General features: G+C 42.1%; 1 protein-coding gene across 2 annotated transcripts in view; it reads right to left on the bottom strand.

The window, feature by feature from the left end:
• fndc5b (fibronectin type III domain containing 5b) overlaps window positions 1-24,010 on the bottom strand; it is a 28,621-nt gene extending 4,611 nt beyond the window's left edge. The window contains exons 1-4 of one of the 2 annotated variants that reach the window (XM_049602175.1): window positions 23,563-24,010; window positions 15,130-15,248; window positions 13,302-13,500; window positions 5,952-6,041 (exon numbers count right to left, since the gene is read on the bottom strand). In XM_049602175.1, coding sequence (XP_049458132.1) covers window positions 5,952-6,041; window positions 13,302-13,500; window positions 15,130-15,248; window positions 23,563-23,638 — 484 coding nt within the window. In that variant the 5' untranslated portion in view covers window positions 23,639-24,010. Of the gene's footprint in view, window positions 1-5,951; window positions 6,042-13,301; window positions 13,501-15,129; window positions 15,249-15,377; window positions 15,467-23,562 lie in introns of those variants that run through there. The other variant, XM_049602176.1, reaches the window with a different exon arrangement.
• Window positions 24,011-24,831: the final 821 nt, after the last annotated feature.

The raw sequence follows: 24,831 nt of genomic DNA, 5'->3' as shown, positions 1-24,831 counted from the left end.
CCTCCTTAAAAAAATCGGGGAGGGACAGTATCATATGGAGAACCTGAGGGCTTCAAATGATCAACAATCTCCTGAACAAAGGGCAGGGTCACAGGTTCAAATGTGTCCAACACAGCAGAGCATCAGTTAATCAGCCCTCAGTCAATCTGCTCCGGCTCTCTCATGTAGTTGTTCAACCTCTGTAGTAGCTACACGTCAGGCTGGTTCATTTCTCGTGTTTGCTTCCTTGTGTTTTCTCTGTCACTAACCTGTGTTGCAAGATCAGCATTCACCTGTCTCCCAGCTACGCCTGCTCTCCACGCTTCCCCCACACTAGCTTATCTCAGCCATCTCCATCCCTCCCTGCAAACCCCCCGAGCTCCAACCTCACCATCAGTCCCATATCCTCATCCTTTATGGAAACCTCCTCTGCATCATCCCTCAGTCTGTGTCCTGTGTTTGGGTTCTAACACTTCCCCTGAATCGGTCTGACTGTGGTGTCTATCCCAGTACACTTAGAGATATGAAGAGCAACACATTTATTTCAATAACAGGTGCAGGTGATGATGATGATGATGTGTACAGGTAATCTATCTCTATTCATTCAGCTGCCTTTGTGTCAACAAGGCAGATCAAAGTGAGGTGAGAGAAACAGACATGAATACGGTGAATCGTTCAGGCAGAGATCTGAACTTGATGACAAGATAGCCATGTGCGGCCCGCCTTCAGTCAGAGAGATTAAAAACACGGCGGAGGAAAGACAGATGCAGAGAGAGATAAGCATGCGGGAAAGAAGAGAGGGAATAATTCATGACGGTGGAGGAGCGTGTGGAGGCAGGAGGAATCTGGCCCAAACAGGCTTCAGTCTCGCCTGTTCTGCTTATGTCAGCCTCTGCTCATCTGATCACTGTGAAACCAAAGGGCAGGATGGGATATCTTACTGTGGTATCCCCCAGCATGCCCCACAGGCCCAATTAAAAACTGAAGAACACAATTCACCTTCTTCACACTCAGTTCTTTCCCACCATCCTGCCCTCCTTTTCCCTCCTCTCAAAACTGCTCAGTTTTCACTCTTTCCTCTCCATCTGCAGCTCTCTTTGAATCTCAGCCTCTCGTCCTCTCACGGGTAACTGGCGAGGGACATGCAGGCCTCTTGCTGTTACTGTATATGCCATATACGGTTTTGGGGCCATATTTGCATCTCATTACACTCGGTGAAGTGGGTTAGGAAGGAATATTTATAGCTGTGTGCATCTGTGAAACAGTGCTGAGATACACAAAAGGAAAACAACAGTGCAGCACAGAGCTAATGGCTGCGAGGCTTAAATAAGAAGCTGACACAGTTATAGTTTTGGAGAAACAGCTGTACAGATGGAACAAACAGTTTTGCTGCGATGATGGAAGTGTGACTCTGCTAGTGACCGCACACTTAATTTAAATCCTATTATTTATCCTTATATAGCAACAAACTTGTTAACAGAAGGTTTCCTTTTCATCTGTTTTATTTTTTCTTTGCACCTGTCTAAGGGCTTTACAACCTGCACAACACACAACACCCTCTGTCCTGAGACCATCTATATGGATCAGGAATGCTCTTTGTATTACTTAATTTAAGGGCTGCCTGCTAATGGTTGACGGAACGTTACTCGGCAAGATTTCATTGGTCGTGAAACTATAACGATCTGCACCTTGTCAAAATAAATCCAAAGCTATATGAGTGGAGCATGTGTGACTTTACTTTGAAAGGACAGACACAGGAAGTGTCCACGCTCAGCAGTCAGACAGGAGTCAGGTTAATTTCCAGGGCTGGTACCTGCGGTTATTCCACAGGCTAGTTAATAACATGTCGGGCAGGAAATCCAAAGTGTGGGATCATTTTGAGAAGGTGAAGGACGAACCCAAGGTGATATGTAAACTCATCTTCATTGGTCGACTACAAACATGACGTATCATCTGAAACATGGAAGTAGCTACATGCCCATTAGCCCACAGCGTCATTAACAGGCGGCTCGCTCAGTGTGTGACGTGCACTTGGAGATAAAATATAGGCCTATATTAATGAAGGGTCATTAGTACGGTTTGTATTTCTCTGTGATGTAGCACAGTGTTAACAATGTTACTGATTAGGGCTGGGTACCGAATTTCGGTTCTTTTATAGCACCGACCGAATTGCTTCGGTGCTAATGAGTATTGAAAAAATGCCTTGTCTTTCGGTGCCAAGGTTCGGTACTTAGGAGTCACATGATCTGAGTCACATGACTCCTAGTGATCAAGGTCTGATATGCTGTCGGTGATTGGCTGTAATGTCACATGTAGAGGCAGGGATGCGTATATGGTCAGTGTTGCCAACTTAGCGACTCTGTCGCTATATTTAGCGACTTTTCAGACCCCTCTAGCGTCTTTGTCTAATATAAATCACTGAAAGAAGGTTCATTTGTAGTTCTAAACATATTCAGGGTGTTTTTTACTCGTTGGTTTCGTTATTCCTCTCTCTTACAGCTGTATTACCGTGGGTTAAAAAAATCCATATCGTCACAGCCCTAGTTGGGATGGCAGTGGCTCAGGCAGTAGAGCAGTCGTCTAATCTGAGAGATTCTGGCTTTTGTACATTTTTTTTATTTTATATACTTATTATTTTTTTATTGTTTTTTAAACTGCTTTGAGTGAAAAAAGCCTGAAAATTAAAACCCAAGATCTGTACCGTATTTGTCATTTCTTTTTGTTAGAACTGATTTTATGAAATTGGTATCGAAAAAGTATCGTTCAGGAACTGGTATTGAAATCAAGGTATCGGTATCGAAAATTTTTGAACGACACCAAGTGGTGACACCCTTCTTCTGAAGCTGTCATGAAGTCAGAGTATGTGTCCGTTCTTTGATTACCCTGTAAGTTATTTATATTCCTTATGTCCATAAGGGTCCACCCATCAAAGGAATCAGAGGAGTTTTTCATAAAAATGACTCCAAGCTGTGGTGTTGTGTCGGTATGTTGGGTGCCATTATCCTCAGGTGCTGTGAAACAAGTGTCGTAACATAACTAGTGTGAGTGAGATTTTAGCTTGTGACGTAATATCTGCTTGTGCGTACGTGGTCACAAACATATGTCGACACGACATGTTTTTTTTATTTTTTATTTTACCTTAAAAGAGTTCATATGCACATGTGGCAAACAGAAGAAATGAGTGTAAGTTCACATATTCATATCTATAGGCCTAAGCCCCACATATGTCCATAGATGTATAGTTGTTTTATGGCGCAGATCAAGGTCGATTTCATCCATCTATGGTAGTATCATCATCTGCTTAAAAAATCCATAATATGTCCTGTTGTGACAAACAGAAAGATTTCAAGGGGGGTTCTCCCCCAAGAACATTTTGAAATTCACACGGCGAAATCCTGTTTTCATGCAATTTCATACAGAAATAGATAAATTCAAGGTAGGGATGCACTGAAATCAAAATTTGTGGCCGAAGCCGAAGCCAAATAATATTAAACACTTGGCTGAATACCGAGTACTGAATACCGAATATCGTTTAGTTTTTCATTAGTTTTTGCAGATGAACCCCCTCCAGATTAGTGTTGTCACGGTACCAAAATTGGGACCCACTGTACGATACCAATGAAAATATCATGGTTCTGAGTAGTATCACGATACCACAGCGAAAATGAGGCAGATGTGCTTTTTGTCATTTATAAAAAGATAAATCACTTTTCTATAATACATCAATGATATTTCAATGGAATAAATTACTTACTGACTTATTCATACTTCAAAACAGCATCAATAAGTGATTAACATAGGGGGGATCAAAATAAAATAAATAAATATTTAGCACACCGAAATTCTCGCGCGAGCCGCAGCACCTCCGTTCACATCACACGCGCATTTCTCCGCGCCGGTCGTCAAGCGATTCTGCTCCCAGCTGTTGTTTTTCCATCATGGATAACTGCCCAGCTTGACACATTCATTCGTGGCTCGCACAGAAAATAGACCAGACGCCGAATTGATCGCTGCAGGGCTGGCGGCGGAGCTGCGTGGCGCAGCCGGTGTGGATGACACAATCAGTTAACATGGGTGCCGAAAGGAAACTGGCTTCACTTCTCGGCACTTTGAGGGTATTTGCGGCGCTTCCACGGGTGGTGTGGCCCTGGCGTGAGCCTATTTTGCTCGCTCAAAACTATTTTTAGTCGCAAATGCGAGTGCAGTGATGGGCGGATCGCCACACTGCCGACATTTTAATCCACCCGTCACGGCACGCTGTTTGATTGCGTTATCAAAACCGTGCCGCTATTATTTGGCCTTGCTTTTAACTTATTCCACCGAATACCGAATGTGTGTTTTTTTTCAATATTCGGCCGAATATATTCGGTTACCGAATATTCGGTGCATCCCTAATTCAACTTTAAATGACAGGGCTGGACTGGGACATAAAAACGCAGACATTTATGTATCTTATTTGTACTTGCACACATTTTATTAAAAATCTAAATGATAAATCTTGTAGAGTTTCTTTGGCAAGTGCTTTCACTATACGCATTGTGTGCTCTGGGGCCATCTACTACCACCATGATGTTTATGAGAAGTGAATGAGCACACTGACTTTCTCGCCTTGGTACTCTCTTCCAGGGCACGTAGGGTACTACTGAGATTTATTTTAATTTTGGTAATAGCGTAGTGTGTGCGTATGGCATTTCACCATTTTTTGTCCCAGTCCAGCCCTGCTTTATACCTCTAGGGTTTCCGCAAATTATTGCGTGACATTATGATCTCGCAATCTGACAATTCCAGCTGCTCATGTGCGCGCCACTACAGTTCCAGTGGACATTGACGCCCAGCACAGGACGGAGCGAGTACGCGCCGTGGGCGAATTGCGCACATAACAGATCCAGTGGACATCCAGTATTCGGTCTGGTCAAGCTGCACAATGAGCTGGACTTAAAAAAAAAAAGGACTCAGTGACGGTGGACTGAGATTTCTTAAACGGGCGTGAGAGAGTGACAGTCACGCCAGATGCATGAGAGTTGGCAACCCTGCCGTAGTCGCTTGACTGTGAGACTAGAGCTGCCCAATCAAAGCGCAAATAAGGATTGCGCACCAATCAGAGAGTAGTTTTCCACAGAAACATTTGGCTGTACTCCATTTTACTCAACCGGTACACCGGTCAGGTGGAGTCTGCCCCTCTCTTCGCCTCTCCCCTCTCTGAAGTCTGGCTGCAAACTTCAACTCCGCCCAACTGGCGCGCCGGCTATTTGAAATTAATTTAAGACACTCAGCTGCCAGCCTTTTATCCAGCGTTCGTCGCTGGCGTGAGAATTGGTTGGGCAGAGTGACACCGTGGCCAACAGAACCACATCATCATCTGCAAAAAGAAGAGATGCAATTCTGACGTCCCCAAACTGGACCCCTTACTCCCCCCGGCTGTGCCTTGAGATCCTGTCCATGAAGATCACAAACAGGATCTGTGACAAGGGACAACCCTGGCGGAGGTCAACACCCACCGAGAACAGGGACCTGATGGCTCGTAGCAGCCCGGGCTACTAATTGCAGTTTGATGGTATTTGCTGATTTTGATGGACTTTTGGGTAAAGTTAAACTTCAGAACCTGAAATAAAGAGTTTTATGATAAAAATACTTCTTTAATGTAGAACAAAAAAGCTCAATCAGATCCTAAATCTCAACCTGAGATTTTTCTCTCACTCACTGTAACACGTTTCTGTCTGCTCTGACAGGCATATCTGGGTTGGTGCACAGAATATAAACCTGGATTTGATGTGTAACGATCACCAAAAAAATGTTTTTATCATCCCAAAAGCACCGCAGGGCACGAAATAGTCATCAGAGAGAGAGATGATGCCACTACCTGTGTGTTTGTCTCTTAATAGAGCCTCAGTCAGAGAAGCTTATTTGCCCCAGAGACAGTGGATTCCTGTAAGGTCTGCAGTGATAAATGTGTTTGTGAAGACGAATATTACCTGCCCACATGATGAGCACCACTACAATGATGATGAGTTCTCCAGCCCTCAGCTGAGCAGCCTGACCAACCTCCTCCATCGTCACCTCGTCTGGAGAGACAACACACACACACACACACACAAAGACACAGAGTCAACAAAGTGCCATTGAGGACGCTGCGATTCATTGTCCCAGAGAGAGAATGTGAAATTGCCATCACTCTGAATCTCTGCAGGCAAAGATAAAAGAATAAAGCAGGGCGAGCGACAGGAGAGCAGAGAGGCCGCCTGGTGTAAATTTTCCACTCTGGTCAGTGTAATTAAAGCTAAGTGAGAGCAGAGGTCTGCAGAGACACAGAGAGCTGGATCCCAACCCCATCACTCTCTGTGTTTCTCTTGCTGACAGGACTCTGGCAGCTGCAGCCTTACACCAATCACAGGTTAAAGGTTTGAACACAGTCTGGACTACAGCCTCTCGCTCTCTGGAGCCAGCAGCAGGGCCACATCTCCCCTGGTCAGACTGGTGATTACTCGGCAAAGCACGAGATCATATCACATGAACGGCATCAAGACATCACTGTCACATGTTTGAGTTTCTTGGTGTTTAGTTGGAGGACGTTGGCTTTGAAGTTCTAACAGTAAATAGAACATTATATTTTACTATAACAGCTTATTGCTGCAGTTTATGGAACCGTCACGGCCAATAAAATCTCACTGCAACAAACACCCATTTTGTAGTAAAATTATATTTCTAAGATTGCATCACATTTCATTTTGTTATGACATTTAAAAGTAATGAAGCATGAATAAACTAGAGTTAATGCTTTGCCTCTGTGAACCCGTCAAGTTGCACTTACAGTTTACAGCCATGTCTGTGAAAACACGAATGCTTCGGACCGAACCACTTACCTACTGCATCAGTGTTTGATGACCTGGAAATGAGACTCAGAAATCAACTCTTTCTCCAGAGTCATGTACAGCACTTTTAACTGAATGCTTCCATTCACATGATGGGATTCAAATACAGTAGAAAACTAGAATTAATGCCTTGCAGATGTACGCCTCAGGGTTGCACTTAAAGTTTATATCTATGTCTGTGAAAACATGGAGGCTTAACATGCAATCAATAAAAATAAGCGCAATATAACAAATAAAACAAGGCAACTAAAAGAAAGTAAAACACAGAGCAAACACAGACTACTGAGGCTTCAAACAGAAACATACCAGGAAACACGCATGGGAAAATTTAGGGTGGGACAAAGGTAATTTTGAAAAGATGGATCTTATATTTACTTTAATTTCACAGATAAGAAACAATAAATTGTGAAGACAATAAAGCCTCCACTAAAATAGCATTTTAAGTCTTGTGTGTGATTTATCCTGGCTTCATATGAGCAGAGGAAATCTCTGCTAGCTGCTAGGCTAATTTATACAATGTAAAATGCCATAGGCTTGTGCTAATAATGTTAGCATGTTGTATTTGTTTGGAGAATGTGTTTAGTATAAGACAGTTGTTTTGTCAGTGAACCTTGTGAGCTGTAATGGAGCCGAATTTTGTAACGTTACCTTTGTTAAATGTTTCTGTTGAGAAGTCTACTAGCCACTAAGCTAATTTATACAATGTAAAATACCATAGGCTTGTGCTAATAACGTTAGCATGTTGTATTTGTGGGGAAAATGTGTCCAGATAAAGACAAGTGTTTGTCTGTGAATGCTGCGAGTTATAGTGAAGCTGATTTGTGTTTGAAACTGTCTCTATTAAGCCATGTTTAATGTGTGTTTAATGTGTGTTTACTGAGTGTTTGATGTGTGTTTACTGTGTGTTTAATATGTGTTTACTGAGTGTTTACTGAGTGTTTAATATGTGTTTACTGTGTGTTTAATGTGCGTTTAATGTGTGTTTACTGAGTGTTTACTGTGTGTTTAATATGTGTTTACTGAGTGTTTACTGAGTGTTTAATATGTGTTTACTGTGTGTTTAATGTGCGTTTAATGTGTGTTTACTGAGTGTTTACTGAGTGTTTAATATGTGTTTAATGTGTGTTTACTGAGTGTTTGATGTGTGTTTACTGTGTGTTTACTGTGTGTTTAATGTGTGTTTACTGAGTGTTTGATGTGTGTTTACTGTGTGTTTAATATGTGTTTACTGAGTGTTTACTGAGTGTTTAATATGTGTTTACTGTGTGTTTAATGTGCGTTTAATGTGTGTTTACTGAGTGTTTACTGTGTGTTTAATATGTGTTTACTGAGTGTTTACTGAGTGTTTAATATGTGTTTACTGTGTGTTTAATGTGCGTTTAATGTGTGTTTACTGAGTGTTTACTGTGTGTTTAATATGTGTTTACTGAGTGTTTACTGAGTGTTTAATATGTGTGTACTGTGTGTTTAATGTGTGTTTAATGTGTGTTTACTGAGTGTTTACTGTGTGTTTAATATGTATTTACTGAGTGTTTAATATGTGTTTACTGTGTGTTTAATGTGTGTTTACTGTGTGTTTAATATGTGTTTACTGAGTGTTTACTGAGTGTTTACTGTGTGTTTAATATGTGTTTACTGAGTGTTTAATATGTGTTTACTGAGTGTTTACTGAGTGTTTACTGTGTGTTTAATATGTGTTTACTGAGTGTTTAATATGTGTTTACTGAGTGTTTACTGAGTGTTTACTGTGTGTTTAATATGTATTTACTGAGTGTTTAATATGTGTTTACTGAGTGTTTACTGAGTGTTTACTGTGTGTTTAATATGTATTTACTGAGTGTTTAATATGTGTTTACTGAGTGTTTACTGAGTGTTTACTGTGTGTTTAATATGTGTTTACTGAGTGTTTAATATGTGTTTACTGAGTGTTTACTGAGTGTTTACTGTGTGTTTAATATGTGTTTACTGAGTGTTTACTGAGTGTTTAATATGTGTTTACTGAGTGTTTACTGAGTGTTTAATATGTGTTTACTGAGTGTTTACTGAGTGTTTAATATGTGTTTACTGAGTGTTTAATATGTGTTTACTGAGTGTTTACTGAGTGTTTACTGTGTGTTTAATATGTGTTTACTGAGTGTTTACTGAGTGTTTAATATGTGTTTACTGAGTGTTTACTGAGTGTTTAATATGTGTTTACTGAGTGTTTACTGAGTGTTTACTGTGTGTTTAATATGTGTTTACTGAGTGTTTACTGAGTGTTTAATATGTGTTTACTGAGTGTTTAATGTGTGTTTAATGTGTGTTTAATGTGCGTTTAATGTGCGTTTAATGTGTGTTTAATGTGTGTTTTGAATCAACTTAACTTTACAGCACTTCACGTAACCTCGTCACCAACCAGTGTTTTGGAGGTGTAACCGCAGAGTGACACAGACACACCACCGCACAAATATAAATGCTCACAGATGTGTAGGGTCTGCATAGAGCTGATGGACAAGTATAAATCTGCCTTAACTCACACTAGACTCACTTCTATAGTGAATTAAACTGTAAATAAGCTATTCCCCCATCTTCTATCTTCTGGGGACCTGGAACTCCTCAAGGCCCCTTGAGATCCCAGGACCCCTGGTTGAGAACCACTGGTCTAGAGGACAAAGCCTGCTGCAGCTGACTGAGCAGAACAGAGCACTGTGGTTGTACTGGGAATCTTCCAGACTGTACAGTATGTAAATACTGGGAGCAGACTGCTGCTGCTGCTGCTGCAGCACTGTCAGAGATAAATTAAAGGTTGAAACAGTCCCGACACTTACTGCTTTACACAACACAACACAAGGGTTTGCAGCTCATTGTATGATACAAAAAACAACATTACACCTCGACACTAGCAATCAGAGATTTTACTACATTATGTGGTGCATTCAGTTTTACAGTATCGTGCTGTGATTGGAGAAGAGTTCCAGACAGATACAGACAGATTCAAAGGAAGATAAACAGACAGAAACACAGACAGGTTGTGTGCTGTGTTGCATTGCGCCGGCAGATACTAAATGGTGTCAGGCTGATTAATACCCGCTTAGAAGGGGAGGAGAGCTGTAATGGCTGGGAGATTTAATCAGGACGGCTAATGAATGCTTCCATAAACACACATACACACCCACAATTTGCACACAGGGATCTTCCATCAAAGTTGGAGCAAACAAAACGAGTCAGCCCCTCAACATCAAGACAAATTGTCCCTGCTAAACACCAACGTCACATGACCTCATGCACACTGCAAGACACAGCTACTGTTGCAAATGTTTCTAGTATTGACTCTAAAAATCATATTGTTCTTGAAACAACTGAAGACACAAGTGTGAGATTTTTTACTTCTCCTAATTAATAAACTTTGCTATATTCAGTGAACCACTATGATGTTAGCTATAGCAACTGGCAATTGACTATTCGCCAAACCCTCCCCCAAACAGTATAGCAAAGCAACAGTAAAATCAGTTCAGACCAAAGATTTGCAACGGGATGAAACCGTTTAAGAACATCACAGAGAAAAGTTGTGTCAGACTGTGGGTCGGTGCGGCTGCTCACTATGTGCTTGTTCTTTATCTTATTGTGGCGTATTGATTATGACTACAGTCCATCTGATGCTGGTTTTGTTTCTCTTCTGTCTTAATTTTTTTCTTTTCCAAATCCAAAACACGAGCAAAAGTGTAAGGAATGGATTAAACAATGTGTTTGTCTTTTCTGATGTAACGTAACATGCATGTTTATAGAGGACGTGAAGTCCATGTCATGCTGTGTAAAACTTGTCTACAGGACGCCATCTTGTGAGGACCACGTTCTGTTACGTGTGTCTGCCACACTCGTCAAGCAACTGTATTTGGACAATCTTATCACGTTACACAACTTAGATCCATATATCCATTACAGACAACAATGCACTTCCTCCATTTACATACCGCATGCTGCGATGGTCGCTTCAATGCTGCAGTAGAGATGTAGTCCTTGATCACACAGAAAGTGTTTCAGCAGCTGGAGGCGGCTCTTTGTATTTGTTTTTAATGACGATGAAGCTTTGTGCTCGCTGTTTTTGCGTTGCTACGAGCCTCTATGCACCTGGCGTTTTTGCTGAAGCGCTCTGAACTCCTTTCGTTGAAATGGAAAAGCTCCCCATGTCATCTCTGCTTTTTCCCATTGTCCAATTGGATAGTTTGGGAGGTGGCCCTTCTGTGGTGGTCATGACACGTGAAATTTGCAGTTGGTAAACAATGGAGGACCAACTGGTGGTACTCCCCATGATCCAGCCTCTTTTTTAGGGTCTCATGTACCCACACAGATCTCTGCTGTTTATCTGCGTTACTTAACAAGGTGCAGTGCACCTGGCATGGAGGAGGTGCTTCAGAGGAGAGAGGGCTCTGGTGTGGGGACTGCTGGTCCTGCTGCCTCTCAGCCTGTGAGCTTTTGGTGTCTTGTTTGCTTGTTTTACTTGTAATAAATCCCATGGATCTGAGTGTTTAAAGGTGATGGTTATGTGATTATTTTGGATCAGTGATGGAGTTTTGTTTGCCTCATAGGGCGCCTAAGGGTGGGGCCTAACAGTCTCATTGCAGTCATTTTGTGTCTCTTTGTGGTTGTTTTGTTTCTCTTTGTGGTAGTTGACATCTCTTTTTAGACATTTTGTGTCTCTTTGTGGTCATTTTGCATGTGTCTGTGAAGTTGTTTTGTTTCTCTTTGTTGGTGTTTTGTATCTCTCTGTGGTAATTTACGTCTCTTTTTTTAGTAATTTTGTGTCTCTCTAGTTGTTTTGTTTCTCTTTGTAGTTGTGTTGTGTCTTTTTGTAGTTGTTTTGTGTCTCTTTGTGGTACTTTACATCTCTTTTTTAGTAATTTTGTGTCTCTCTGCAGTTGTTTTGTTTCTCTTTGTAGTTGTTTTGTGTCTTTGAAGTTGTTTTGTGTCTCTGTAGTTGGTTTGTTTCTCTTTGAAGTTGTTTTGTGTCTCTCTGTGGTAGTTTACGCCCCTTCTAGTAACTTGTGTGTCTTTGTAGTTGTTCTGTGACACTTTGAGCCTGTTCAGTAATCCGTCCATGTTTATAGCCTCACGTTAGCATTTACAATTCAGAAATCATAAAAGCAGTGTTCATTTCTGAAGTTAGTCTCGCTGAGCAAAACCTGTAAGTATCATAAACTTTTGTTTGCTACAGAGTTCATTTTCTGAAAAAACCCAAAACCCACTGTCTTTCTGCCGAGGGAGTCGGGGCAGTGCTAACTTCCAGGTTGGCCAACAAAAAAGCGTCGTCCCTGCAGCACTCTATACCAAAATGACAATGTGTGCTTCCAGACATTTCTCTATCGCTGACACAGTGCTGCGGAGATAGTTCTGGCATCGTGAGCCTAGAGAGACTAAATGACCCCACCCCAAAACACCCCCACAGGCCCCCACCCAGGGGCGTCTCTAGGGAATACACTGCCCTATTGTCCCCTGTTTCCTTATCACCTTACTGCTGATGAGCGTTTAGCATTTTCCTGTGTCCCTCTGAAGCAGCTGCTCTCGGCACTGTAACTGGGTCGGACATGATAAAATTGGAAGTACTGCAAGCCGCTCCAGATAACAGCAGCCTCTGCATTGGAGAATTAGAACAATACACTGTACGGGCGGCGGGGTGGGGGCTCTCACAAACACGGCAATTTCTGTTTTTTATTTGTAATAAATTGTCAAATAACCATTTTCTTTGTCTTGATGAAGCATGAAAACACAAATAAAACAGCACTCTGCCGTGTTACAGCCTCTGGTTAAAAGCCGCTATTAAAATCTGTGTATGCATGTATGTGTGTGTAGGTGTGATGTGTGCGTGTAGATCTGTGTGTGTTAGCGAGGGAAAAACTGAGAGGCAGAGTGTTTGTTTACTCTCACTGAGTGCTCCTGTGTTAATGCATGGTTGCTCCAGTTTCTGTGTGCGTTTCTATACTGCTGTTTGTGTTCTCTTGCATGTATTGAAGGTTAATCATCGACACGCCTGCATATGTTTGTAGCGTGTCCTGTGCCGGAGTGAAAACTCACATTGCTGGCATCATGCTTCGTGTTGTTTTTGGGGTTTGCCAGTTTTCACCAAAGAATGCTAATGTTTGCAAAGCAGTACATCACTTTAGGGGTTTTTGCAAAGAGTTTATGTCCCCATGGAGCCGAGGTCCTCTTGCAACAATTACAGCTCAGGAAAAGCCTCCAATAACAGTAAGTGAAGAGAAAATTGGGGACAAATGAGATGTTTACTAGGCGCCAGTGTTCCTCTCAGTGCATAGAAAAACAAACCAGAGAGTGCTTGTGCTGTAAACTGTTTAATCTAAAATCCATTTAAAGCCCAAATTTGTATATCTTTGTGTAGATATTTGTTTTAATAATCGAATACAAACATACATTCTCAACTAACCAAGTGAAAATTAAAAATAATTTGTTGTCGCTCCTCACCTGGGCTCTTAGACGCCATCTTCTCCGACTCTTTGGGCGTCCTGAAGAGGATGGGCTCGCTGGGGGGGCTGCTGCCTCCCATGCTGATGCTCTGAACGTGAACGATGTACTCCGTGTCCTCATCCAGATCCCACAATGCGCAGGAGCGTGTGGTGGTGTTGACCTCCTGGATGAACCTCAGCATGCGTACATCCTTCTTCTGCAGAGATGGTGAGGAACAGAAGGGCAGCGTTAGAGAACGCAGCGGGCTCGGAGTAATGTGATACGTCATTGATCCCTGCAGGAAAATTCTCTTTGCTTTGGCACCACGTCAGAGGAGGAGTCACAGGTCAGGGTTAAACTGGTGCATCGAGCCACTGCCTGAGACTTTGTAACCACAGTTTATGATGGGCTTTGATTATAAATGTTTTTCCAGCATGCCAGGAACAGAATTCTGGGAGAACCACTTACTTCTTGTAATCACTTTGACATAAAATATATATTGGAACAAAGCATTACCTACAATCAAAACCCTGCATCAATTTAAATAACATCACAGGTTCATAGTTTTGATCTCTGAGTCAACTCAGAGTCAAAGTCAGATTTTCCCTCTGACGATCCCTCCTGAGAAAATCCACCCTCTGGTTAAGGCTGATATGTTGCAAATGCAAACACGTCTCTCTTGGTTAACAGTAGAGAAAAAGCTGAAATAAAGCCTCTGGGGTTTGTCCTGCAATGTAATTAAGCTTAAAGAAACACAGTGCTTCTCTGGCCATGTACGCTCTGCTTGAAATGTACATTATTATCCAGCTCGGACTGCTTGCTCAGGTCAATTGGTTCCTGCTGGATCAGGAGTAAATCTCCTCAGGGGCTTTTTAATTTACTGGGCTATTAAAGAGGAGAATTTCTTAACCTATCTAAACTGTAGACGAAGTGTACATTTGAAAAGTATCTGAAAGTGTATATAACAACTATTTGGCGACAAATATTTGACTATTTAAAACTTGCATTGCTTGGTCTTGTGTCTGTTTCATCTAAACCAGGGGTATTCAATGTCACACACTGGGTCACCCCCCTGTTTGATGGTACATTCTAAGTAAGTACGGCATTTAAAGTAACTTCCATGTTTAGGTACTCAAATTATTGTAGAGTACTAAAAACAAAATCTAATATACGAACAGTAATGCAAATTGGCCACCAACGAGAAAAAGTGCAATATGAAATTTATTTATTGAACTAACGGGATTCAATTGACCCAAACTTTCTGTTGCTGCCATTACATGGGCTGCTGGAGTCCAGAGCTGCTCTCCTCTCAATCAGTTCAACGTCTGCCTGGTTAGCATGGAGTCAGCTCAGACCAGGGTCCGACAACACCACAGCTGTGCTCCATTGACTCTAATGCAGTCGTTTCAGATTTCGTTCATTTTCAGGCTAGTTTTGTGGATGTGGAGCTAAATGTTGTGCCTGGAGCACGTCGTGTGTTAATGACACTTGTTACCTGGAGAGGTTGGAAAAAGATATACGTTTCTTCCCTGTTCCAAAACCAAAATCAAACCCTGAAAAGTGTAGGGTGTCGGACCCTGGTCTGAGCCGGCCCGATGCTACATTATGATTGGCCAGTCTGTGTCCAGGGGCGGGACTTAGTGAAGGGTCAGTTGTTAGAGGTTTTAAAGCATCTAAACAAACTGCAACAACTAGCTTCCTGTTGTTTTGTCGCGTGTGCACTTGTCACGTTCATGTCATGCAGCGTATTTTCTTCATGTCTCTCTGATCTAAACTTTGTCCTGACACGCACTGAAATGAAGGACACCACACACACACACACACACACACACACACACACAGGTACCTGTTGAGTGATGGCGAATCCAATGACGGGGTCCCCCTCCAGGATTTCCCACGTGACCACGGCGGAGTTTACCTCAATGTCTTTGATGGTCACATTGAGTGGAGCTGACAGCAGGGTGTCTGACACACACACACACACACACACACACACACACACAGTAGAGACATAGAGAGTGACAGGTCATGAATATTGTGCCACTACACCTTGTAATACACACAACTGATGCAACAATGTAGACCTGAACACACATCCTCCCCTCTCCATCACTCTTTGAACTCTTCCTCCTCTTCCTCCTCTTCCTCCCCGTGCTCTCTGGCCCCGTCTTCCCTAAAATCTTCTCTTCTTCTCCAGATTAATCTTTCTGCTTTCATTAATACCAGGCCTAATTAACCACACAAGTCTCTTGGTGTTTCCTTTGAAAAGACGCTCTTTCTCATCTATCTTCATCTTGGCGTTTCTCCTTCTCTTTCTCTCTCTCTCTCTCACACACACACACACACACACACACACACACACACACACGTTTTCCTGTCTTCACCTTCCCTCTTCTCGCTCTTCCTTCTCCCACACACATCTCATTAAAGTGTGACTCATGAGGATGTTTTCCTCGGTCATACTGCCAATTGATTTTAATGTTCGGGTTAAAAAGAAAACACCTCACCTCCCAGAATTCAATGCAATGTTTGTTGATGAGGAGATTAACTATGATGGATTAAGTTACAGTCTTGCTTAACTTTCTCCCATCCTTAACTGTAAAGGGAGCAGAATGTGTGTGTGTGTGTGTGTGTGTGTGTGTGGGAGAGAGAAAGTATGTGCCTTTGTGTATGAGCTTAAACCAACTCAAGGTCTTCTATGATCAGAGCCAGGCCTGTATTTCCCATGAGCCTCGCTTGTAAAAGCAACGTCCGAGTGAGACCTTGACATTGTACTAGATCACACACATGGCTGCTCGCGTGCACACACACATTCACACACATTTGCATTTACTCTATTCTGTCCTATAAATACTCCAAATGCCTGTCCATGTGATCTGGTCTGAAGACAACCTCATGTAACAGAGAATAAAGCAATGGCGACTTTAATACAACGGTCTCAGGACAACATTTGCAGTAAAGTGGAAGTCAACAACTTTTTGACTAGCTAGTGTGCTAGCTAGCTCATTAATGCCTTCTACTAATCAATTGCTTGATCATTTACGTTAATAACTTCCCCCACTGCTCATTTAAAAACGCAACCACATTAAAGCCACATTAAGCCTCACTTTAATTCTGTGATACTTTCTGTCACTGGGAACAACCCTGGAAAAAAAGTAACGCTACAGTTGGCAGGCTAGCACGCAAATGTTAGCATGCTAACGCTAGCTCACTAACTCTGGCAGCCAGAGACAAACATCTATGACTCATTGTCTCTTTGACAATCCAAACAAAGAACACATTTTCTTGTAGTGGCCTCTCTAAAGTGAGCAGGAATGAAAGTTAATGTTAAGAGTATTCTGTTATGATCAAGCACCCAGCGTCCTAGCATGCTAACTGTTAAGGCCCTGACACACCAAGCCGACGGTCGGCTGTCGGTGAGCGTCTGTTGGCCTAGTTTTTGCGGTGTGTCCTGCACCGTCGGCACTTCGGCATCAGTGGCTTTTTTCGGCCGATTGAGCATGTTGAATCGGCGGTGGAGCTTGTTGGTGAGAGAGATCACTCTGATTGGCTGTTCAGGTTTTATTTCCTCGCCCCTGTAGCGACTGAATCTGCCTGTAGTGAAACCGGGGCTAACCGGTGCTTCCTCTTCAGGCTCCACTTCACTCAGCTGCCCCACAGACCCGCTGCTTCTTCCCACTTTAACCTGAATAACAAACCTGAGCTAGCTGGGAGCGGCTAGCGGAGCGTTAGCCGCAGCATGACCGGAGGGAAGCACAGCCAGTTAGCCTCCGCTAGTCTCTGAGCTAGCCCCGGCTCTCCGTTTGGATCCAACCGGAGCACCGAGCCCTGGTTTGTTATTCAGGTTAAAGTGGGAAGAAGCAGCGGGTTTATCGGGCAGCTGAGTGAAGTGGAGCCTGCGGAGGAAACACCGGGACCGTCTGGATGTAATAGTCCGTGGAGGTGCTGCGGTGCTCGGCTGCACAGATAGGAAACCCCTCGGCTGACAGGACTCCGCTACTTTATTTATCTTATGCATTCCTCGGACTTGCCTTATTTCCTCTCACGCAGGTGCAGAACGTACGTGCTACTTGGCCGTTGGATGTAGTCCGTGTAGTGTGTTCAAATGCAACTGACACAGGGCGACGTGAGGCGACATAGACGACGCAACAGTTGGCTTCTGTCACCGCTAGTTCTTTGATGTCGGTTTGGTGTGTCCGCAACCTTTAGGTCATCTTTGCAAGCTAATTTGAGTTTATTTCCATGGTGGCAAAATACTAACAATTAATCTAAAAAGCAAATCTAAATTTCAATGTCCGTAGTAGCAGACTAATGTTAACTACAGTAAAACTTTCAGGTTGGGTCTCATCCACTGTTGCCAGATCTTGGGAGAGAAACAAGCAAACAGGGCTAAGGAAACAAGCCCAAAAGAAGCCGCTCCCTTTCTACAAATCTTATTGTATTCTTTCCATATTTCGCCCACTTGTTTGTCAAATAGTTAAAGAACCTCAATTACTCGCACAATTTAAATGTGAAAAGTCTCACTGACTGACCGCCACCTGTGTGTACACGGAGAAGGAGAGGGGCGGAGGGAGCGGAGCTGTGGAAACATCCTGCAGTCCGACATACTATCATGAGTTTAAATAACTGGATGGATAGAGAAAGGCGACGTTTAGAGAGCAAGCCCAAATAAGCAGCTCCACTTAAGGAACAAGCCCAAAAAAACGCAACCCGCGACTACCAATATTTGTAAGCGACTTTACCAAAAAAAACAAGCCTAAAGTCGCGGCTAATAAGTGGACCTGTCAACCCTGGTCTCATCTTAGGTGTTTCTCAATCTGCGTTCTTGCCTGTACTTGTGTTCTTGCGGACTTGTGAAACGTCATCATTCGCAGCCTAAGTACAGCTCCAATTCAAAGTACAGTCCAAATGCCCAGATGTGAACTTGCTCTGCCCGTTCCATCATGGATGCACCAGGAGGTGACTTGTGTGGACTTTTGACAGCCAGGTATCCCAGAATGCATTTCTCACAGACCAGCGCCAATGGGAGTTTGTACTCCTCAGGTGAACTTGCCAAGTCCGAACTCCCAAATGCGCAAGTCCGAACTTGGCGTACTTGGTATTGAGAAACGCCTCTATTTTCAACAGGGCACTGGTAGCTGGGCACTCCTTGATGACATCACAAATGCTGATTGGTTGAGACAGTTGGTGTCCCAGGGCTATCACACAAAATGTTCTCAGGACAACAACCACATGACAAAATCAGGACGTGCAGCTAGGTAACGCTGTCTGCTCATTAATAAATTAATTATTCATAACGTCACTCAAAATTGGTCTATTACATCATAAGCTACATAGACAAGTTGTAACACTTAATGCTTCTCTGTAGCTCTCATGTCCATGTGTTCCCTTCTCCACTCCATTTAAAAGTGTGTGTTTGTGTGATCCAGTTAGGCCACACCGCTCTTTCTTCCTGTCTGTTTACCCCTCAGATTACAGGGAGTCTGTCACTTTCTGCAAATTAGATTGTCACATTGTCACACCTCTGCAAATACTGAACGCGCAGCCTCGTTCGCAGAGTCAAATAATGGTATTACAGGAAGAAGAATGCACTCTGTTTCTCTGTGTCTGTCCGAACACAGCAGAGAAAACTGAAGCATTGGTGAAATTAATTTTTTGGTCGGGGCCAAACTCTGTCAGTGGCTCCCAGAGGCTCCATGTGTGTTTGCTGATGCAGACGAGATGGTGTGTGCTCAAGTGCGTGTGTGATACATTGCTAATACTCCCTGTTTGACTAGCTGTTTTCCCACTGTTTGTCTTCCAGCACTGACACTCACACACACCCACAGAAACAATACAATAGCAAAGAGGGATTCCCATCAGTTCTTAAGCTGTTTGCTGCCAAAGAGCTAAAAGCTGGCTGCAGAATCACAAAACTCCCTCTTAAAACTACATTCATCTCCAGCCTCAGGAAGCCAAATATCAAATCTCTAGGGGCTGAGATAAATCCCACATGATCTTATCGCCAAGATTTCGGCTTTTCAAAGGACTATCTGTCATCTCTCAGCTTATCATCGGGACGCAATGTAACCGAGATCTTACGCTTGAGATGAATGTTCTTCTTGAATATAAGCTGCTGCAGGTTAAAAATATGCAACGCCGTGAAAGATAGATGAGGCGCTGTATCCAACATGCATAATATAGCATGATTAGATTCATGCTGTATGTGGGGCTAAGAATAGAAACACCTCATCCTTACTTTATCTAATACTGTTTCACATCCCTTCTGGACTTTACGGCGTGCTGAAGCTGAATGCTTTTAGGCAAAGCAACATTTCAGGGTTGCATTTAACACGTATTTCCATTGTTAATTATTGTCTTGATTCGATGAAGAAGGTGACATCTTCAAATATCTTGTTTTGTCCAACCAACAGTCCAAAAGCCAAAGATGTTTCGTTTATTATCATATGTGCAAATCCTGGTATTTATAGACAGGTATAAAGCTGGAACTAGAGATGAGCAAGATATCAATATTTGATCTAGACTGATATGTCGTCTTTAGGCCAAGGAGACGAGATATCGTCTTAGTATTTGAACACTGTAATATCATAAGATTTGTCTGCTACTGGTTTTAACAGCTCCATTACAGTAAAATTATGTAATTTTCTGAACATATCAAATTGTTCTTCTATTATTTGCCTTTACCCACTTAGTCATCCACCCACTTACAATATCCTCGCAATATAAAGATCGAGGTATTTGGTCCAAAATATTATGATATTTGCTTCTCTACATATCACTCAGCCCTTGCTGAAACCAGCAAATATTTGGCATTATTGCATGAAATATGGCTCAGACAATTCATCAATTATCAAAATTGGTGCAGGCTTATGCTCAGACAATTGACTGCTCCACTGGTTTCAAACGTGGAGGTCATGACCCCTACTATGGGTCGCCACAGCATCACAAGGGGTTGCAAGGCCTTCTTGATTTTAAGGGGTTTTAGACAACATTAAAAAAAAAAAAAGAGGATACACAAGGCCTTTATCTCAGCATTTCATTCATTTCTGTTAAGAAAACTTGAGTTTGGAATATTATTTAAGATTTAATCTAAAAGCTTAGGATAAGGGCATGGTGAAGACCTGAACACAATATTCACAGAGTCTTTACTCTCTGCAGAACGGTGTCGTCTTGCAATTTGGAAAAGCAAACAGATAAACAACCAATGAGCTAACAAAATTATGGCCAAGCACCAGGGAGAAGAAAACACTGGATTTATCAAAAAAGAAGCCTAATAAGTGTTGAAAATCAAAACAAAACAATAAAAGATTATACAGAGAAAAAACTATATGAAATTTTACAAAGAAAGAAAGTGACATTCACTGGAAATAATCTGCTCAAAATTCCTCATTTTACATAAACTTCCTGCAGTTATTGTACAATTTATCAGTTGTCCTGTGTGTTACTGTCTTGCATCTAATATAATCTGAACTATTCATTAAAATATGTCACTGAGTCAGGGGCTGTCAATTCAATCAATGATAGAAAAGGGGTTCCTCAGGGTAAAGGTTCGGAACCACTAATCAACTAATTGTCTCAGGTTGAATACTTAGCTAGTCTTTGGTGGAGTTTCAACATCTTATTTTCTTAAATTAAGTGCATATTCGTCAGTTTTTAGCAAAAATCTCATTGTGTTATTTTGTGAAAGAACAAATAGTCAACACAACAAAATCCTTGCAATATTGATATCGAGGTATTTGGTCCAAATATATTGTGAGTTTTGATTTTCTCCATATCACTCAGCCCTATGAAATGAACATGTGTTTGGTTTTTTTTTTCATGACAAATGGCTCTGACAGTTCATTAATGATCAAAATTAGTGCAGACATATTTTCTGACAATCAACTTAACAAATAATAGTTTCACCTCAAACACTTATCTGGTCTAGTCTAGCAAAAATTTCATTGAGTTATTTTGAGAAAGCACCAATAGTCTGCACTACAATATCGTCACAATATTGATATCTAGGTGTTTGGTCCCCATTGCCTAGCCCAGTGGAACAAGCATATGTTTGGCATTTTTGCATGAAAATAACTTTGCTGACTAATCTGTTTTCAAAATAAGTGCAGACTACTTTTCTGACAATCATCTTATCCAATACTAGTTTCTCTCCAAACCCTTTTCTAGTCTTTGGTAGAGTTTTAACGTCTTATTTTCCTAAATTAAGTGCAAATTTGCCAGTCTTTACCAAAAATCTCATTGTGTCAATTTGTGAAAGCACCAATAGTTAGTCTGAGTGGGTGGAAGTTCGCTGCATAGATCAGCCTCTCACTGGGCAGAATGAGCCACCTGCTGAAGTCCCGCCCTAACACCTCCGGTTGTGTAGCAGTTTTCAACCGTTTTCAACACGTCCTTTACTAACTTTTGCAGTGTTTGATCTTGCGGGGATGTAGCCATTTTTCTGCCATGGTTCGTGTCCTGTAGGCGATATTTTTGTGGGCGTGTTACACCAAAACCTGTTTCCCCCCGGCAATATTTTTCAAGTGCACCATTGCTGTGGCACCGCCCAGAACGATTGTGATTGGTTGAAAGAAATACAAGCATGCATTTTTTTTCTCCAATCTTAAAGTGAGAGTCGGCCCAGCCAGACCTTTCTTTTCTTGAGAAAGGTCTGGTGAGCGAGACTACACCAATAGTCAACCCTGCGATATCGTCACAATAATGATATCGAAGCATTTGGTCCAAAACACTGTAATTTTTGATTTTGTCCATATCACCTAGCCCTATGAAAGCAGCATATGTTTGACATTTTTGCATGAAAAGTGGCTGTGACAAATAATCAATGATCAAAATTAGTTCAGTCTTCTTCTCTGACAATCAGCTTCTCCAATAACAGTTTCACCACAAACACTCAACTAGTCTTTAGTTGAGTTTTAACATCTTATTTTCCTAAATTAATGCATATTTGCCAGTTTTTACCAAAAATCTCTTGGTGTTATTTTGTGAAAGAACAAATAGTCAACACAAAAATATTGTCGCAATATTGATATCAAAGTATTTGGTACAAAATATTGTGATATTTGATTTTCTCTGTATCACCTACCCCAATGAGATTAGCACATGTTTGGCATTTTTGCATGAAAAATGACTCAGCTGATTAATCACTTATCAAAATTAGTGCAGACTAGTATTCTGACAATCAGCTTCTCCAATAATAGTTTCACCACAAACACTTTTCTAGTCTTTAGTTTGGTTTCAACATCTTATTTTCCTAAATTAATGCATATTTGCCAGTTTTTAGCAAAAAATCTCATTGTGTATTTTTACGAAAGCACCAATACTCAATCCTACAAGATCACTGCAATATTGATATTGAGGTATTTGGTCCAAAATATTGTGATATTTGATTTTCTGCATATCACCTTGCCCTATGGAACGAGCACGTGTGGCATTTTTGCATGAAATCATTACCAAAATTGGCTCAGACTTATACTTTTACAATTAACTAACCAACTTTGTCTCAGGTCTAACACTTATCTAGTCTTTGATAGAGTTTTAACATCTTGTATCTTTAAATTAAGTGCATATTTGTCAGTTTTTAGCAAAACATCTCTTTGTGGTATATTAAGGATATCTGGTACAAAATATTGTGATATTTGATTTTCTCCATATTGCTCAGCCCCTGCTGGAACCAGCAAATATTTGGCATTTTTGCATGAAGAACAGCTCAGTTGATTAATCATTATCAAAATTAGTGCAGACTTATACTTTGACAATTAATTATTCTACTAATTGTCTAATGTCTAACACTTACCTAGTCTTTGGTGGAGTTTTAACATCTTATATTTTAAATTAAGTGCATATCTGCCAGTTTATGTCTCTTAAAAATCAACTTTTCTAAACCAGCCTTACACCACAGATGATCTTAAACATGTCACTTATTCTATAAATATTCTCCAAACTGGGATTAAAAACTTGCATCCAAAGCACCATATCATCCTGAGTGCTGATACACTATGGGACTAACTTGTATCAGCCATGTTTGCAGCCCCAGAGCTCATAGCTTTTACCTAGCTGCTGCAAATGTTGCTGCTGACACATCCATAACAATGTGTCATGCCAGGTGCTTCTTCCCCCAAACCGATCCGCAGCACCGTGATGTTCTACATGCATCCCGTCAGACAGCTGTGGTCCAGACATGATGCCACCACACAGCAGCGTGTGTTGTGTGATCAGCCTGTGTGCATCCGTCCTGTCTGCTCCTGATCATCGCCCATCATCAACCTGTGGTACAACTCACCGGCTTTAACGGAGGACACCGAGAGGAAGCCCAGCAGGAGCAGCAGCACCGCCGCAGACAAGCCTGGTTTCGCCATCCTCCTGCTTCTTCTAGCGAGGCTTCACATCCTGCGCGGCCCATTTATAACATCCTCATTTAACGGGAGGGTGCAAGCATCCCGCTCGGTACCGGAGAGAGGACTTGTTGTGCCGGTGACGAGGCTCACCTGAACTTGGCCGCTGCAGCAGAAGCGCAACAACAGACAGAGGAGGCAGAGGAGGAGGAGGAGGAGGAGGAGGAGAGGAAGGGAGGGGGGTGGTTCTCAAAACCGTATTCGTTTGTCTCGGTGCCCGTGTCGAGACTCAGCGTCGGCCCTCAGCAGACTGAGTCCGGCTGCTGGTGACGGAGAGGAGAGGCTTTACTACGCGGAGAGGTGAGCGGAGCGTAAAAGGCGTGCGCAAGTGCTGCAGAGTGCAACGTGCAGCCACAGCTAATGACTCTCTGTCTCTCTCTCTCCCTCACACACACACACACACACACACACACACACACACACACCTGCAGCAGTCCAAGAAGTATAAATAAAGAAGTATTGACCAAACCTCCAGTGAAACATCATTAGTCACATATCAGTGGGTTTAAACCTTCAAAGATCTTAAAGGTCCAGTGTGCATGATTTCTACCTGCTTTGTTATGGTCTGACAGCTTGTCAGAGTAAGCATGGAGCCCACACTGTAACTGAAGCCCCACTGCTACCAAACTCTTTCAGTCCAGTCCCTTTGGAGCCAGCAGTAAGCCTTCAGACATGGTACCTAGACCCTCGGTGTGTTCAGACAGTCCTCTTAAATGTGGGCGGGGTTGTTGTCACTCACTGCTCCGTCCAGCACTCGCTGTATTTCCTCATCAGCGGTGACACAGATGGAAGTCTGCACCTGGTTTATCGTCCACAGAACGAGGCTGCACGCCCACATTTTCACAACAAAATAGAACAGGCTGCAGTGAGAGTCTCTCTCCATGGGATATTTCAAAATAGCAGCTTTGTGCATTTAGTCCTTCTCAGGCAAGCTCAGGGGTTTAGTGTTGCTGTAGCCCACAGGAAGTGAGGATTAGAATATATGACCTTCACATAATCCGCTCCAAATGAATCTATATTTTTAAAGTCATTACTAAAAGTGTGTGTCATATAAAAACTAAAGTGATGGTCAAAGTTGTCACAGTGAAATTTAAGGTGTGCTGATGGATTCACGTCATCAACTCATGCATTGAGTAACATTACAAGTTAACGTTCCA

The sequence above is a fragment of the Epinephelus fuscoguttatus genome, linkage group LG17 (genome assembly GCF_011397635.1).
Source record: "Epinephelus fuscoguttatus linkage group LG17, E.fuscoguttatus.final_Chr_v1".
Taxonomy (NCBI): Eukaryota; Metazoa; Chordata; class Actinopteri; order Perciformes; family Serranidae; genus Epinephelus; species Epinephelus fuscoguttatus.
The sequence above is the reverse complement of the archived record's forward strand: the minus strand, read 5'-3'. Positions and strand labels throughout refer to the sequence as shown.